Genomic DNA, 17,707 nt, shown 5'->3' with positions numbered 1-17,707 from the left:
GTCGAAAACCTGGGCTCGGCAGGGTCCCAGGCTCTGCCCACATGCTCTCGTCACGTCTGCGTCTCCTCACCTGTGCAATGAGGGAGGGGGCTGGGACTGTCAGTTCCATCTAAGCAACACCCTCCCCCAACATCCCAGCAGAAACTCCAGTCTGAACTCGCTAGAGGAATCTCCTGACCTTACTTTTGCAAGGAAAACCTCAATATACAATTACCGTGATGGTGATAATGTTAGGAGCAAAGAGGATCATCTCTTTGAGAAAATACCAAGCACCATAATCTCATAAACTATCTTCACAGCTCTTGGACCTGAGTGTTATGGTCACCATTTTATAGATGAGCAAACCGAGGCTCCAGAGAGTTACCTAATGTCTGCCAGGGCACATCACTGTGAACGTGAGAACCGGAAAAGGAACCCAGGGCTATCTGACGGCAGCCTGTGCTCATCACCACTACGGTTCTGTGCTTCCGTTTCTGGCCTCGGGAACCAGCACGACACTGGGAGGCGGGCACGAGAAGTCGGATAACCGGGCTGAGGTCAGTCCACGGGTTGGTGGAGGTGACCAGCCCCTGCATTAGTTACGTAGAGAAGAGGTCTTAGTCGAGGCTGCCTGGTGAAAAGCGCCCAGAAAAGACAGCTCTCTGATTCTGTTGCTGCAATACTACCAGTTTATTCTGTGCGTATTAGATTCCAGCTCTGGTCCCCCCACCCCTTGCTGTGTGGCCAGCTTTGGGTGCCCTCCAGCTACATTGCTGTTCCTCCTGTGCAGTGACCGTGGGACTGCCTGGTTCCCACTCGTGTGGCTGGCTGCGCTTGAGCCTCTTACTTGTGCCCAGCCGCCACCACCACCGCCCCTTGTCTTACAGAACTTTTGAGCAGCTGCCGGCAAATCCTTCCCACAGCATTGCACGGTGCAGAAAAATGATCAGCTGCACCAGAGTCCCTTCTCTGGAAAACACTTAATTTGGGGGTGAGAGACAGTAACCCTGATTGTTGCAGTCAGGTTTATCTAGAGACAGGAAGAAAAGCAATATATTTACTTGATTTAAAATTAGCCCCACGTAGTCACCAGTGGGATCCTGTCAGGTTTCTTTATGCCGATTCTGCTTTTAAAAACTGTTTTATCCGTTGGGCAAGTATCTCTGGTTCCTGTGCCCAAAGTCTGTCAGCTAATGGAAGCAGGATAGAAAAAGGCCCCCTCAGTGTAAAGAAATTTGTAGTTGGCATGGAAAGGGAATTAGGGAGAATATATAGAAAGAAGAAAAAGGTGATATGACAGAGCTGGCTTAAATCTTTCAGTGGCTCCAGAAATCAGGAAAATCAATGTAGCAAAATGACAAAGATGATGACAACTGCCGTAGAGTTCCTACTATGCGCCAGACAGAGTTCTAAGCAAATGACATGCATTATTTCACTTAATCCTTTGAGATAGATACTACCAGCTGCATTTTGCACGTGTGGAAACTGAGACTCAGGCGAAGTAATTTGCCCAAAGTCATAAAACTAATAAATGACCGAGCTCCGGTCTCTCTGGAGAGATCCAGACTTGAACTTGCATGTACATGGTTTTGACTCGGGGGGGTGAGCCATGCCTAAAGTAGTCAGGATGGGGGCCCCATGCTTTGTCCTTGAGAAGAAAGCCCCTTAACAAACACCTCAGAAGAGCAAATCTGGCTATGCTGTCTGCAGAGGCTTTGCCTTAAGTTGTCTTAAATTTTAACTTAATTTCAGACACTGGAACTCACTAGCGGTGTGATGTATCAGGAGGAGAGCCTGGACCTTGGAACCAGTCAGATCTGGGGTCAGATACTGTATCACTTCCCGTCTGGAAGGTGTGTTTGCAATCATGCGGCCTCTCTGAGCCTCCAGGTTTTTTCCATCATAAACTGAGAATAATAGTAATTTTCTCAAGGTTTATGTAAGGATAGAATGAAATAACATATGCAGTCCCTCTTGCTTAAGTGTCTGACGCACAGCGTGTGCTCCAGGGTGGATCTCCTCCCTGGGCTCTGACACCCTTCGTTTCTACCTATTCCTCCTGAGGCTGGGTTGGAGAACTTCCCTTTTCGTGTAAAGCAGCATTAAAATGAGTTCGGAAACTAGGTAAGAAAATTCATCCCTAATCCCGCTATCATAATTCAAAGTCTGATGTCATTTTTACGTATGTCTTTCCAGGTTTTTTTTCATATGCATATCTGGTTTTGCAGAGATGCAGTCAGCAAAAAAATGCAATTTTATGTCTTGCCTTTTTTTCCCTTAGCATTCTATCGTCAGTATTTGCCCTCATTGCTGGTTGTCATGGTCATTTTTGTGTAACGATTGCACTGCATTCCATCCAGTACCTGTATTATAAGTCAGCTAAGTTGTTCTATTTTTACACGTCTAGGTTGTTTCCACTTTTTCTGCTCTTGCCCTGCAGTCGACATCCCTGCATATGGAACTTCTGGGTTCGGAATTTGTGAATGTCACAGCTTTGTAGCAAAACTAGGACTAGAACCTGGGGAATGAAACTCTGTCTTCTTGTTGCTGTTGTTGTGACTTTCTGTTTTTGTTGTTGTTTTCTCCATTGAACGACCATAGTCCAAGAATGCCAATGACTTATGTTTCACAGAAATGATAATATTTATTAAAAGCAAAAGAAAACAAAACTGAGCACTAATATAAAACAGAAAAGTGGGTAGCCACATAACCGGGTTGATTCCCACTGCCTTTTGAAACCAAAAACACCACTGGAATCAACACTCCCTTGTGGTTATTGATTGCCGCCTCTAGTCACTACCTAGAGCTGCTAATTTACAGATGCAAGTGGGTTCATGCATTTGATTTTTGGAAGAAAGGGAAGCGTGCACCGTGACAGGAAAAGCACTGTTGTACTTATGTTGGTGATTCCTGCATAATGACTTCGTTAATTGCCTCTCACTGGCTGTGGGGGGGGGGGGGGGGCGGTGAGGCTTCAGTGTCTGAACATCTATGGGCATTCTTGTTAAAAATGTCAGGATGGAGCTTGCACTTTCTCGGCCATCTCTTTTGTCTTGCTGGGCAGGAAAAGGGGACTGGAAAATGTCAACCCTGGGATCAGATTGACCGGAGCTGAGGGAATAAGAAACTTCCCCCAGCCCAGCTCTTGGCTTTTAGAAATCATTAACATTTCAGTGTGGGTGATCCTGTGAACCCGCTACCTTTCCACAACCTTCTTCTGAACTCTTAAGCACCTTTTCACCTTTTCATGGAATTAAAAAGTAGTTTAAAGGGAAAACCCATATCAGGTTTCTTATTTAGGTCACTTTCAGTGTGCTTGAGAGTTTTGCACTAACAGTTGTAAATACAAACCACAGAGTGCAATTTAGACAATCCTGTGATGTACATTGGTGGTGAATGGTCACCAGTAATTCTTCAGGAAAGGGGGTGTGACCAATTACAGTTTATTTTTTTCAATGGTCTGGTTCATCCTTAGAGCAGACAGGGGAGGACTCTTTCTATTTCTTAGCTTTTCTGGATCCATGGCTGTTAATTTCACATCATGTGGGTAGCATTCGTTTCCTGCCATATACAACTTTAAACGTGGGTTGCTGTTGGCCAAGAGATAGTTATTAACACCACTGGTCCCCCCAAACATTAATTGTAGCCAGTGTGTATGTGTGTGTGTGTGTGTGTGTTGGTGGGTTTTTTTGCTGGTGGCTTTATGTTGCCCATATTTTATCTTCTATTTAAAGTAAAAGAATGAAAGGGGCACCTGGGTGGTTCAGTCAGTCAAGCATCCACCTTCAGCTCAGGTCATGATTTCACAAGTTTGAGCCCCGCATCGGGTTCTGTGCTCACAGCTTGGAGCCTGGAGCCTACTTCGGATTCTGTGTGTCCCCCTCTCTCTCTGCCCCTTCCCCACTCTCTCTGCCCCTCCCCCACTCGCACTCTGTCTCTATCTCAAAATAAATAAACATTAAAATTTGTTTCAGAAAATTAAAAGAATGAAAAAGAGGAAGCTTGGGTTGGGAAAACAGGCTCCTAAGTTTGAAGCTTGCCTCAAATCTATACTGGCTCCTACACTTAGACTGGTGACTCCTGCATGATGACTGTGAATTGCTTCCAGCCACCAGGTGCTGGGAGGAGGCTTCAGCATCTGAACATCTATTGGGCATTCTTGTTAAAAATGTCAGGATAGAGCTTGCACATTCTCAGCCATCCCTTATGTCTTGCTGGGCAGGGAAAGGGGACTGGTGGTATTGGGTAACTTTTACCTCTCCTGGTAAATCAGAGTATGTTAGTGTAACTTAAACGTTAGTCCACTTTCCTTGTATGTATTTTCCGGTAATGATTTTTCAACCTATCTTTACATGAAGATTAAATTAGATAATATAAAGCATTCAGCATGTTGGTATGCACTCAAATGATTCCACATTTTGAGCTGCTGTTATTATTTTGATTATTTTCAAGGAAAAAGAAGAGTGGTTGCTTGAGTTATGTTTCCTTGGATTATCTGTGGCTGAGCTTGTGTTTTACCCTTTGGAGAGAGGAGGGGAGGAGAAGGGAGATTGTTCCTTCTCTCTTCCCCTCTTCCATAACCTGGAACTATAGAATTAACCACCACTCAGCACAGTAAAGGAATGGAGGGCCCTCTAGCACAAATCTATTGAAGACCCTGAATCAGAGAGTAAGGGTCCCTTCTGTTGTGGCTGTAAGGTGACCATGACTGGCTGAACTTCACACCTGTCTCCACATCATCCCTTAATCTCGGTGGCCCCATGCTTACTTCCCCACCTGCAAGCCTCCAAAACTGATTTCTGGGTGACTGAGTCTTCCGAGGGCCCAGGTTTGAGTGGGGTCCAGAACTTTGCCTTCCCAGGTGGTGAAAGGAAACAGAGAGACATGCCAGCCTCACAGCTGTGTGAGGACTCTGTGATGGCGGGTAGTGGGGGGCAAGGCCACAAGGAAGCCCCGCCAGTGTGCCTCCCGAAGCTTCAGGTCAGCATCTTCCCCCCCACCAGCTGAGGACTGTCCTGCCCTAATTAACTTCCCTGAGACACAAGACCCTGTGATCATTTTCACCTCCAATGCTTTTTTCCACTGGCTTTTCTTTCCCCTCAGCTTTTTTTCTTTCTTTCTTTCTTTCTTTCTTTCTTTCTTTCTTTCTTTCTTTCTTTCTTTCTTTCTTTCTAAGCAAGGGCTTGATTTTGCATCTTGTTAAAAGTAAGAGAAAGCTTTGACAATAAAAATGTTTTTCTTCGCAAAGCTGTGAGAGTTCTATTCATTCTGGGATTACTTAATTCTCATGACCTTTAACAAGACAGCACTTCTGCACAGTTAGATGAGATAATTGATTCTAATGGGGAAAGGAGCAGTGCTCATTTAACTGCATATCTCTGAGTCGTCCTCCGTTCAAACAATTTCTCCATTACCTTTGGAGTTGCCAATATATAGATTAAACTGGTAAGACGGTAAGCAAAAATGGGAGCTAATTCAGCCTTGGAAACAGCAGAGTTTTCACTTCTTCCAGGCAAGTTAACTTCTATCATTATTGACAACTACACCACCACGAGCAGCATAAAGGTCCTCCTCTTTTAATGCCCAGGACCAAAAATATGCTAAGTGGTAGCTGCTGTTTTATCATTATCATCAACAGTATGAGTATAATGGTTACAAAATACCGCCATCATGCGTATGTACGGTTTACAAAGCACTTTGCCATATATTATCTCATATGATATAGTAATTCTTTGAAATAATTGCCTCTCCATTTCTTGGATGCATCTAGGTGGTGGCAGCTAGGATTCCAAACCAGTCTTCTTACCTCTGGCACACACTGTTCCCCGCTCGGCAGTAACCAGAGAGAGCAAAGGGTCAGATTCCATTTCCATTACAAAGTACCCCTCCTGTTGAGCTCAAACTTGTGTGCGTTCCCCGGGTGGCTTGTGTTTTGGACTAGAAGTCTGAAGGATGTGCAGCTCTCGTGTCCTTTATACAGTTATTTGTGCCTTGAAGGTGCCCACACAGCCCTTCAAGACCCCCCCACCAGCCCGTCAGTGAACCCTTCCACGGATGGGCCAAGCAATACAACCCTCTGTCCTCCTCACAGGATCCTATGTTACAGCCCCCAAAGCTGCTCCATGTGTGAAAGGGGATGTTTTTGTAACACCCACTTGCCTTGCAAGGTAAAGCTAGTGAGAAAGGCTTGGTGAAGTGGGTGGAGCCTGGGCTTCAAGCCAGAAAGACTGGTGATATCTGATTTCAGTGTTTGAATAGTTGCAGATTCTAGTCTACACTGTGTCGCTCACGAGCCATTTAACCTTGCCTGTGTTAATCGATGTCGTTGTGTCTTAGTTTCTGCATCTGTAAAATGGGGCTATTACTAACTGTCTTTTCAGGATTTTTGTGAGAATTAAGGAAGTATTGCATTTACTGCTTTTAGCACAATGCCTGGCACTCAGTTTTATAACTACCTTCTGAGCTTTAGCGTGCACATCTGCAAGTTGGGTCTCACAGGGCTGCCTTGAGGTTTAGATGCAATGTATACAAATTTCCCAGTGCGCTTCCTGGCATGCAGTTAGCCCTCAGTATACATAATTACTGTGGGCCTTCATAGTTCCATAGATCCTTCCCTGGGTTCCTCTGGCCCTCTTAGTGGGCCAGTCACCCCCTCCTCTGGGCCTTCTAGTCCTTCTGAGTAGACTTTGTTCCTTGTCCATCTTCTCTACTTGTCTGTGAGCTCATGGAAGCAAGGGCTGTCTGATTATGTTCTGGCTTTCCAGAGTCAGCCCTGGGTCCCAGTACAGGGTAGGCTTCTAGAAAATATTCATCAGTACAACAAAGGAGTGATGTTGCATACAGGATGCTGTGGGAGTCAGGAACTGAAGTTCTTAACTCTCTGCGTAAGGAATCAGGGCAGGCATTTCAGAAAAAGTAAGTAGGGACCATTGACAAGTCTTAAATCCTGAAATGGGATTTAAGCAGACATTTTGTACTAGATTACAAAATCTTTTGGAGACAAGTTTCCTCACCTTTTCAAGCACTGTGTATGTTAGGGGACAGTGTCCATTCTTTGGCGTCTTATGGTCTCTTCTAGATTGTTGCACAAGACCGTTTAGCAGTCACTACCTTGGAAAAAAATATGTTTAAAACAGAAATGCAAGTACATCCTACAAAATCAAAAAGTACAACAGATATACAGTTAGAAGAAAATCTGTCTTCTATCCCTGACCCTTAGGATCTCTTTCCATCATTGGATGCATCTACTGTTACCAGTGTCTTTCATATCCTTCAGGAATATTCTAAACATATACATGATTTTTCCCCCCAAAGGCAGTATATCAGATATACCATTCTGCATGTTACAATTTTCCTTTCAGAAAAATATAAAGAGCTTCCATGTGCTTTTTTATGATTACATAATACATTGTATGAAGGTAACTTATCTGGCCCCTTATTGATGAAGTGGTTTCTAATATTTTGCTACTACAAACAGTGCTGCAGTGAATAACCTTGTATGTACATCATTTAGTCTAATATGTGAAAATATTTGGAGGAGAAATTTCTAGAATTTTCTAGAAACCCTGGGAACCTCTAAATCCCAGGATCAGTAGTATGTTTGTTATTAATTTGATAGCTTTTTTCAAATTGTCCTTCATAGCGTTTGTACCAACTTATGCTCTTACCAACGAAGTATGAGAGTGCTTATTTCCTGTTCTCTGTCAATACTGTATAATTTTAACCTTTTTTATCTTTGCCAAAGCCTATGTGAAAAATAGTATTTCAAAGTTTTAACTTACATTTCTCCTATGATGAGTGTTGTCAAGAGTCTTTTCATATGATTGAGAACCAATTGTATTTCTTATTCTGTAAGCTCTCTGCTCATAGTTCATATCATATTCCTATTTTCCTGATGAGCTGTTGGATTTTGCTTATTATTTGTAGCAGTTATTTTTATATTAATGAAATTAACCCATTGTGCTACAAATTGCAAAATTTCCCCCTAGATTATTTATCTTTCAAAGCAAAAGGCCAAGGCTTCCTGAAACTCCCCCATCCCTACCCCTCTCCCTGTCCCACCAGACTGTGAGCCCTCAGGGGCAGGGTCTATGCCTTGAGCATCTCCATGCCCAGCCCCCCACATAGGCTTGGCACTGCAAAGCTGTCTTCGGGGGCTGTTTGTTGAGCTGAGCTGAACTGAATTCCTGAGTTCCCCACCCCAGCTGCCCTCCCCTATGGCTTGGGAGTTCCATTTCCTCCTCCAGCAGAAAAAGATGACTTTTCTCATTGCTCACCACAGCCATGCACCTGTTTGGCCTAAACTGGCACCTGCAGCCGATGGAGGGGCAGATGTATGAAATCACGGAGGACACAGCCAGCAGTTGGCCTGTGCCAACGGACGTCTCCCTGTATCCATCAGGGGGCACTGGGTTAGAGATCCCTGACAGGAAAGGCAAAGGAGCCACAGAAGGTAGGGTTGCCGTGTTGTTCGTGTCGTGAGTCCTCTGTGTCTGCCTTTGAACCGAAGAGACCTTCATTATGCACGTCATGTGCCTGACTCACAGCTCCGTGCTTTGGCCCTTCCTCCATCTTTCTGCACTCCACGCCGGCTGCCAGCCCACCTGTGTCTTCATCTCAGTTCCTTGTCACTGTGAGCTCATAGCGGGGCTTGGGCAGCTCTCATGGTGCTCAGCGGTATCCCATCTCATGCCTCGAGGGAAGCATCATGGGCTTTCGCACTGCTGGGTGGCTGTCTTGGATTGTGTGGGATCAGGATGAGTCCTTAAGGGGCCAATAACAATAATCATTAGTGTTTGTACGGTTTATTTATTTCAAAGATTTTGTCAAGAGCTTTTTACACTTAATCCTCACAGAGATCCTGTGAGGTAAGTATGATTCTTTAGACCCATTTTAGATACAAAACCTAAGGGTTACATTAATTTAGTGACTTGACCAGAGGTCGCTCAGCCAGTAAATAATGGAGCTTGGCATATGAGCCCAGGTCTGGATGACTCCAGAGCTCTTACTGTCTCTATAAATTGTCCTACCTGACTCACCACATGGTTACAAGACCCTGAAGGAGATGTAGATGAGAAATCCCATTATGCAGTGGGACACAGATATTTTTCTATCAGTGATGGAGTGGTAGTGACATTTGGAGTTTGGCATTCTTAAATGGGACATCTGTAGACCCATGTTCTGAATTTCTTAAGGGTCTTTCTAACACGCCATTGACACACATTCTTTCACTATCAGCCAGAAGTGGCACAGACTCACAAAAATGGTACCGTGAAAGATGGCTGAGCTAATGCGCCAGTCTCATTGCCATTCTGGGCAGCGTAGGCATTCTTTATCCTGTCCCTGCTGTGCCCTGCTTCATCTCGTCTGTTAGCAAAGTGCACCACAGGTCTGCCTCCACCTTTACTGCCTATATCTTCTTTCCTAGCATCTCAGACAACTTTGGGATCAAAGCTTCTGAGGTTTCCTGCCCTCAAGGATTTCCCTTCCAGGAATCTGTTTGGTTAACAGGGTACCATATGCTTGGTTGAAGTAGCTACTCAGGACCTCTGAATGATCCTGAAGGCAAAAATCAATTCTTTAAAAAAAAAACATTTATTTTTGAGACAGAAAGACAGAACACAAGTGGAGGAGGGGCAGAGAAAGGAAGAGAGAGAACCCCAAGGAGATTTGCACTTGTCAGTGCAGAGCCTGACACAGAGCTTGAACTCAGAAACCATGAGATCATGACCTGAGCTGAAATCAAGAGTTGGATGCTTAACCAACTGAGCCACCCAGGCACCCCCAACTCTTTCTTTTTGTTTTTTAAATATGGAATGCTTCATGAATTTGCATGTAATCCTTGCACAGGGACTATGCTAATATTCCAACAAAATCAACTCTTGACCCATGGTCATCTTTAAGGGAAGTAAGAATGGGAGCATTTCCACAGAGCCAAATCAGAACCTCTGCCTGCTTTTTCTAGGGGCAATGCCAGTCTTCTCCTTTACAAAGATTTTAAGACTTAAAACATTTAATAATTTATACTTTCTTCGCCCTTTAGTAAGGATATGGAGGGAGTGTGGATAGGGCCACGGAAAGAGCTCTGGGTTAGGAATCAAGAGCCCTGACTTCAAGCCCAGCTGCTGACCCTTGAATTGTCCTTAAGCAAATCCCTTGAAAGACTTTCTGAGTGGGGTGCCTGGTCGGTTAAGCGTCTGACCTTGGCTCAGGTCATGATCTTGCAGCTTGTGAGTTCAAGCCCCACGTCAGGTTCTGTCCTGACAACTCAGAGGCTGGAGGCTGTGTCTCCCTCTCTCTCTGTCCATCCCCCAATCATGCTCTGTCTCTCTCCTTTCTCTCTACCCCTCCTCCGCTTGTGTTCTCTGTCTCTCTCAAAAATAAACATTTTTTTTTTAAAAATGAATTGATTTTGGCCTTCATGATCATTCAGAGATCTTCTCTCTCAAAAATAAATAAACAAAAAAAAGTGAACATGCTTTCAAAAAAAAAAAAAAAAGACTTTCTGAGCTTCATTCTCCTCCTCTCTAAATGGAAGTTATTGAGCTAAATTATCTCCAAGGTCCAGTTTAATTCAAAAGTCCTACATATGAAATTGATAGTAGAATCATCAGACTAACCAGACGGTTCTTTAGAATTTTTTTTCCAGGCCAGCCCTGTCCATGGTCCTGCCTGTCAGCTTGTGATTCCCTTGTTAGTTTATAGTGTCACATGCCATACGGGAATACCATCCATGTGGACGGTCTTTAGGTCAGCACGTACAAATGCAGATTTAAGATATGTTTAACCCTCAAGGCATTGGATGAGGTCTCATTTAGCAAAATGTATTTTCTTCCCTCCATGATCTCTATCAGACATTCTTGAAACAGAGTTGGATCTATCTGAAATCTCCCATTCTAATGAAATTAGTTTGTGGGTTTTTTAGGTTTTGTTTTGTTTTACCCAAGGAGCAGGAGGTGCAGATAAGAGGCAAAATAAAATTGCCCCAGCTTATTGGTTTACTTTAATTGGAGTATTTTTGCTTAAAGGGATTATCTGTCATTACTAATGCAAATGGAAATCCTGTTTACAAGCCCCTAAAATGCAGTGCTGTGCTGGAAAGTGGTCAGCATCAAAAGCAATTACTGTGACAAAAAATACATCAGACTGGAGAAACAGAGGACAAAGCTTCCTACAGTTTATGTGAGACCACATGGTTCTTAATTTCTTTTGCCCTGGTCAAACCAATGTCTACACAGTTCATGTTTTTAATTGTAACGTTAAAAAACCTACTTCCTTAGACATAGCTCAAGGGGAAAAGTCTTTAACACTGATGGGAGTGCATATTTCCTATCCCTTCTAAGGGTATCAGAGAGGAGAGCTGATAACAGAATTAAGATTAGAGCCCTGGTTTACAGAGATGGCAGTAACAATGTGGTATGATGGAAAGAAGATAAATGGGCCTTGGAGCCAGACAGGCTTGAATCCTGGCCCTCAAATTTATTGGCTTTGTTAACTCATGCCAATTACTCCATCTTCTTTGGCCTTAGTTTCTTCATCCATAAGAACAAGGATGGTAACGTCTGTATCTTTTCAGACTGGTGGTGAAGAGGCACTCAACAAATGTCACTTCCTTTCTTCCCATCTGCTCAAATCCCAAGCCATTCCATGTCAGTTATCAGAATCTCAGAAATCCAGACTAAGTAATATTTTCCCCTCGAAGACCCTGCAAATAATTGGGACATTTTTTCATATTGTAAAATGCTATATATTTTTTAATTATGCAAATGAAATATATAATGAGTCCAGTATTTTAAATGCTCATCGTGTCTTTGAGAATAACCCCAAACTGCAATTTACACTGTATTTTCAAAGTGGCTCTTACCATTTCAGGGTGTCATGGGACAGAAACCAAATATGGCAGCTTTTTGAAGAAAAGCCACAATAACTTACGTTATATGTTAATGGAAGAGAGGGGAGAAAGCATTGAATAAACAAAAATTCCTGATGGTTGAATTGGTGGGCTTAGGGATAGCATTTTCTTCTTTCTGCAATGAAATAAAAATTATCCATCAGTTTAAACCATGCAAATTGCTGCACGCAGGCTCAGCTGGGCTCTCCAAAATGGAACAGCTTATTTTGATAACCAAATAAATTTCTAACAGTTGCTAAGGAAACTAACAGATTCTTTGTGCAAGTTATTGCATTGAAAAGAACCAGAAAGGTGGAGGGAAGAGGAGAGTGTTAGTTGATTAGGAATTTAGAACCTGTGTAGAGGGATCTTAGTTCAAGAAACTGAGGACTATGACTGAGAAGGGCATGGAATTTCACTTCTTCCAATTCTCTCTTGTTTGACCAATCTAATCATTTCAGCAAATTGTTGAGAAATTTCTTTTATAGACATGATTGTGTATTTGTACATCATTGCTAGAGGAAGGCTGAGTCTGTGTATCTTTACAAAGAACAGGACTGTTGCCAGTAGAATTTGCCTTGTGAAACCTGATCATACTGTTGGAGATTCCTATTTCTTAGTTAAGCTCTTGGTATTGTTTGTTCAGTCTCTGGTGGCCCCCAATGATTGTGTAGTGTCCTCTTTATAAATGTCTTGAGACCCCAACTCTTGCCCTTTAACTCTGGGTCCTGTTTGTGCATTCCTACTTCATAAAAATTGTCAACTTTCTGTGCCCCATGACACTCAGTGGGCCTTGGTCTACCTGGCCTAGCCTTGATGGTTAGATTGCTGGGACTGTGAGTTAGGTTGGACTCATGCACTGTGCCATTGACCCTTGAGTGAGACTATTGAGAGTGTCTTTGAAGAGTTTTAATTAACCACTTATCAATGTAATGCTTTAAGAAGCCATATTCTAGCAAATGAAGAGAAACCCCAAATGGCTTTATCTTCAAATGGTTTCTTAAGCATTCTGAGCCTCAGTACATACATCTTATCAGTGTGAGAATTAACTGAACCGATGAACGTAAAGGGGGGCCCAGCATGTAGTGAGAGCAAGAATTGATAGCAAGCATTACCACTAATCCTGCCACTTCTACCTTTACTGCTGTTACTACTACTGCTATTATTACTGCTGCTGCTGCTGTTGTCGTTATTATTTTCCAGAATGTGGGTGGGGATAAAAAGAATTGTATACATAAGACCTGTCTCCTCCAACTCCCACCACCCTCTGTCATCTCTCCTCACTCTACTGTTGGTGGGTCTTGCTGTGTGGTAGGATGGTTTCTGTCTTAAGCACTCACAGCTTGGTGCTCGGATTTAAGAACAGAGGATCTGGAAAGAGGAAGGCAGGAAGAGCTGAGTGTGGCTTCACTCTGAATAACTGCTAGCCCGGCCAGTCTCACGCCTCTTTCCCATCAGACACGGGTACTCGCTGTGCTCTACCTCTTTCCCCTCAGAAGCCCCCATCTCGTCCCTACGTATAGTCCTACAAGGGGACCACTGGGGACCAGAGTAGAGGAATGATAAAGCTTAAATCCCCAGATGGGGTCCTCTTTTCCCTCAAAAACATCACCTTTAGGCTGGGCTGTGGTCCCTTCCCTAAGGATCTGGACCAGGTGACTTTTAGTACAAAGGTCACTTTAGTACAAAGCCCGAGTGGCCTTCAGAGACTCAGCCGAGAGTCCAGGTCCCGGTGGCCGGTGTGCCCTGGAACGGAATCAGCTATTTTTATTTGTATACACACCAAAGACAATTCTTTTCTCTTATTTTGGCCCATGTTGGTGAAATACGAGAATGCTAGAAAAGAATATTGCTTTTTATCACTCCTCGGGTGTAAGAGCCAACTTATGTATGCCTCTGGGGCCTGTAGACCTCTGGAGAGAGAGACTCTGGGCTGGCCTCTGACCTTATGAGGCTCAGAACTCAGCTGATACAATAGCTGTCTCTCAAAAACATGCTCACTGGAGGAGAAAATGAACCGTGCAGGGTGCTCTAGCAGCATGCCAAAATGTGGGGGAAAGTTTTCATTATTTATTCTCAGACCCAGGAATTATTTGACTGCAGACAATTCTGAAATCCCATCAGCCCCGACTCCCACCCACTCACAAAGGAAATGAGTCCTTGGAATTAGCAGTCTCAGGCTTATTTCTATGCAGTTTCTAGGAGGAAACTCAGAGTTCTGCATCCCTAGCAGAATGATAAGCTAAAGGGTACACTATTTTTCTACCTAGAATACAAAAGAAGTGTGGTATTGGGAGCCCCACAATCAGATAAGAATGTGAAAGTAATTCTCCTCTATCTTAATGTGTTGTGAATTTGGCTTCTGTCTTTGAACTTTGAATCACAGTGTGGTGGTTTTTGTGTGTCTGCATTTTCAAGGTAAAAGTCTGGGGCACATTCCTTCCATAAAGGAATTAAATGCAAGCTCTTTCCCATGCTAATGACAGAGTACTAGTGGTACTTTTATTGAGAGCGTGCATTTTAACTTTTTTTGTTGTTGGCATATTTTTTAATTAAAATAACATTTAATGGTTTGAAGCTAAAAACCTGATGTTTCTGCCTAGGAGTTTATAAAGGAATGATAACATATGGAGAAGTTTAACATTTAAATTGAATTTTATTATTTAAAACAGTAAAATATTTTATGACTACAACAATGCCCTGCCAAGCTCCATTTCAGCATCAAATGTGCTTTGTAAGGAATCTTACAAAGCTAGGGGAAAAAAGACATTTTAATTTCTTATTCCCCAAGTGCTTTTTATAAAAAGTTCTCACAAACGTGTTTTCTTTACAAATGGATTATTGTTCTTAAAGCCTCTCTTCGAACACGTCTAACAACAAATCTTGGAACTAAGATACCCTGCGGATTCTTCCTTACAAATAAGACGTAGTCTGCTGGCTGCCATGTGGCTAGTCAGTGTCCTAAAGGTGGTCTTCTAACATCCCTATCACCTCCTTCTGCCGCCTCCCAACTCCCCAGAGGGCTGATGTCTGGAAGGAAGTCAGATTTATACTTTTCACATGTGAGTGTGCTTAATTAGTAAACAGAGGAAGTTAGATAAGTTGTCTTCCTTCCTGGCACTTCTGGTGCCCCCAGAAAGCTGTCACTCTCCTGAATGGTGACAGAAATGGGCAAGGGACCATATTCCTGACCCCCGTCCCCTGAAACCTGCAGGGTCAGGGGCCTTGGTTGAATTTCCAAGTATGCCATAGGCTTTGTGCCTGAACTTGAGATCAATTCCCTCGGCTTTACCTACTTCAGCACAAAACTGATATTCGAAGACCTCCATCCAAGCAAGACAAGGAAGCATTTTTCAGAAATATCCATTCCATTCAGAAGTACCCCCTTTTTCATCTTCCCCAACTCAACTCCTGCTCCCCATATAAACCCCTTCCACATGTCTTAGCCTTAGAATTTGGCTTCCAATTATACATAAACTAGTAAACTTGTAAAATACCTTCATCCACTCAGGTCAGGCTTCCCACTGCTGGTGGGACCATTTTGAGTTGGAAATTTAATAACAACACCTTGTTCGCACTACCCTTTCTATTTTAGCGTGCATGCTTTTATACACACACGCGTGTGCACAGTTATTCTCGTGTGACCACCAGTGATTATTTTGGGGATCGGAATATATCTTAACAAGCTGTGGAATTATGCAGTATACAGATGGCCCTTGAGGAGGACCCATACTGCTTTGGAAGAATGCATATTTTTAGCAGAACAGTTTGAGCATCACTAGAAAAAAAAAGTTCTGGACATTCTTCCTCCTCAGTGGGGAGTGGGGGTGGGGCTGGTGGTGGAACATAGTAGAGAGAAGTGTGAGGCACAGGGGAGTCCTGCTGTTCAGGGGCTCCGATCCCTTGTTTCGCTTGTGGCCAACTGCTGTTTTTGTCTTCCCTTCCCTGTGTCTTGGTAGGAAAGCCCAGTAGTTTCTTTCCAGAGGACAGTTTCATAGACTCTGGAGAAATCGACGTGGGGAGACGGGCTTCGCAGAAGATTCCTCCTGGCACTTTCTGGAGATCTCAGGTGTTCATAGACCATCCTGTGCATCTGAAATTCAATGTGTCCCTGGGAAAGGCAGCTCTGGTTGGCATCTATGGCAGAAAAGGCCTTCCTCCTTCACATACACAGGTAACCAGAATGCCACATCCCCTGCTGATCTGCAGGGGCTCCTACCTCACATCCTAACCCAAAGTCAGGAAGCCTACTGCTCACACCTGGAGCCTTGTGTTTGAAGGGCATTTTGCATATTTTATAGCCCATTCCTCCATTTGACCTAAGACCCTACCTTTCAGATGAGTAGGGTTATATCCCTGGGGTTTTTTAAGAAGAGGAAATTTTAGGAAATATCTCAAATAGCCTCTCTACTATTACCCAGTCACCTGAGTGAAATTATCCAAGAAATATAGAGAGAAAAGCATGCACTTTGGAGTCCGACAGACTTCAGTTTGAATCCTCTTGTTATCAACTATGAGAACTATGGCCTGGTGCTTACCCGCTCAGAGCAAGTTTCTCATCTCTCCACTGATGATAACAATACTCACTTTGTAGGGCTGTTGAGGAGAATCAAGAACATTTATAAGGCAGCTTGCACAAGATCTGGCTTAGAATACACGTTACTTCCCTGGTCTCTTACATTCCTTCTCTCCTTTGGGATTTCGCATTTACTGTGATACATGCACACCAGAAACACCTAACAGTTCATCTAGGATGATTGACATAACACCAGTCGTAATGGGAAAGGAACAGACTTGTTAAGGTCCTGCCAGCTCTGGGATTGGGTTAAAATAAATCAGAGGCATCCATTAGACATTCCCAAGCCGTGTGCAGCCTTCTTAGCCCCAGTTGTTACTTAAGATTCCCACGTGAAATCTAAGTAGATATATTTTCTAGCAGTGGAGTCATGGGAAAATAGAATCTGGGCCGCTCACCAGGACAGTGATGCTAGTCCTGGACTTCATTCCTGGGCCTCATTTACACATGAAATAGAATTAGATATCTTGGTTTTTTAAAAGATAGGTAGGTCAGTAGGTAGACAGATAAGTAGACAGATAATTGCTCAATTTGCTTGCTAGTAAGACTTAACCACCTACCTGTTGTTAGCACTGTGTGGCTGACTTCTCTTGAGTCTCACGCTCGCAGGCTCGGATCAGTCAGCAGTTGTGTGTCTGACCCAGCATGTAATCGTTGATAGAATTTTGAGCTAATCCAGTTTAGTTCCCCTAAAACTGCTCCCTGAACCTGCAGCATTTAGAAAGGATTGTTGGGGCTCCTGGGTGGCTCAGTCAGTTGAGCGGCCGACTTCGGCTCAGGTCACGATCTCGCAGTCCGTGAGTTCGAGCCCCGCATCAGGCTCTGTGCTGACAGCTCGGAGCCTGGAGCCTGTTTCGGATTCTGTGTCTCCCTCTCTCTGACCCTCCCCCGTTCATGCTCTGTCTCTCTCTGTCTCAAAAATAAATAAGCATTAAAAAAAAAAATTTAAAGAAAAGAAAAGAAAGGATTGTTGACAACAGGAAGAGAGACATCAGATTTGCACTTGCACCTGACTGACTTTTAAGGCACATCCAGTGCTCTAGTCCCAACCCTCGAGCCCTGGGATTCCCAGCATCACTTGCGTGGAGCTGGAGTTCAGTCCTTCAGTGGCTGGGTTTCTGATCACGTGCCCACGATTGGAAGGGCATGGTTATCCCGGCACAGGCTCAGCCAGATGAAGACTGCCTACATATACATCAAATTAAAGAAAAATGAGACCAAAAAAAAAAATAATAATAATAATGCTCTAATTATGCTGCCCT

The 17,707-nt window shown here is 43.6% G+C and overlaps 1 protein-coding gene across 15 annotated transcripts in view; it reads left to right on the top strand.

The window, feature by feature from the left end:
* TENM4 (teneurin transmembrane protein 4) overlaps window positions 1–17,707 on the top strand; it is a 2,941,751-nt gene that overhangs the window by 2,737,288 nt on the left and 186,756 nt on the right. For all 15 annotated transcript variants that reach the window (XM_086678435.1, XM_086678426.1, XM_086678434.1 and 12 more), the window contains 2 exons: window positions 8,261–8,431; window positions 15,829–16,043. In XM_086678435.1, the coding sequence (XP_086534561.1) occupies window positions 8,261–8,431; window positions 15,829–16,043 (386 nt within the window). The remainder of the gene's footprint in view (window positions 1–8,260; window positions 8,432–15,828; window positions 16,044–17,707) is intronic.

This window comes from Puma concolor, chromosome D1, assembly GCF_028749965.1.
Source record: "Puma concolor isolate L17-30 chromosome D1, mPumCon1.1.hap2, whole genome shotgun sequence".
NCBI classification, from domain to species: domain Eukaryota; kingdom Metazoa; phylum Chordata; class Mammalia; order Carnivora; family Felidae; genus Puma; species Puma concolor.
Note: the sequence above shows the minus strand (reverse complement) of the source record. Positions and strands in the feature narration are given on the sequence as shown.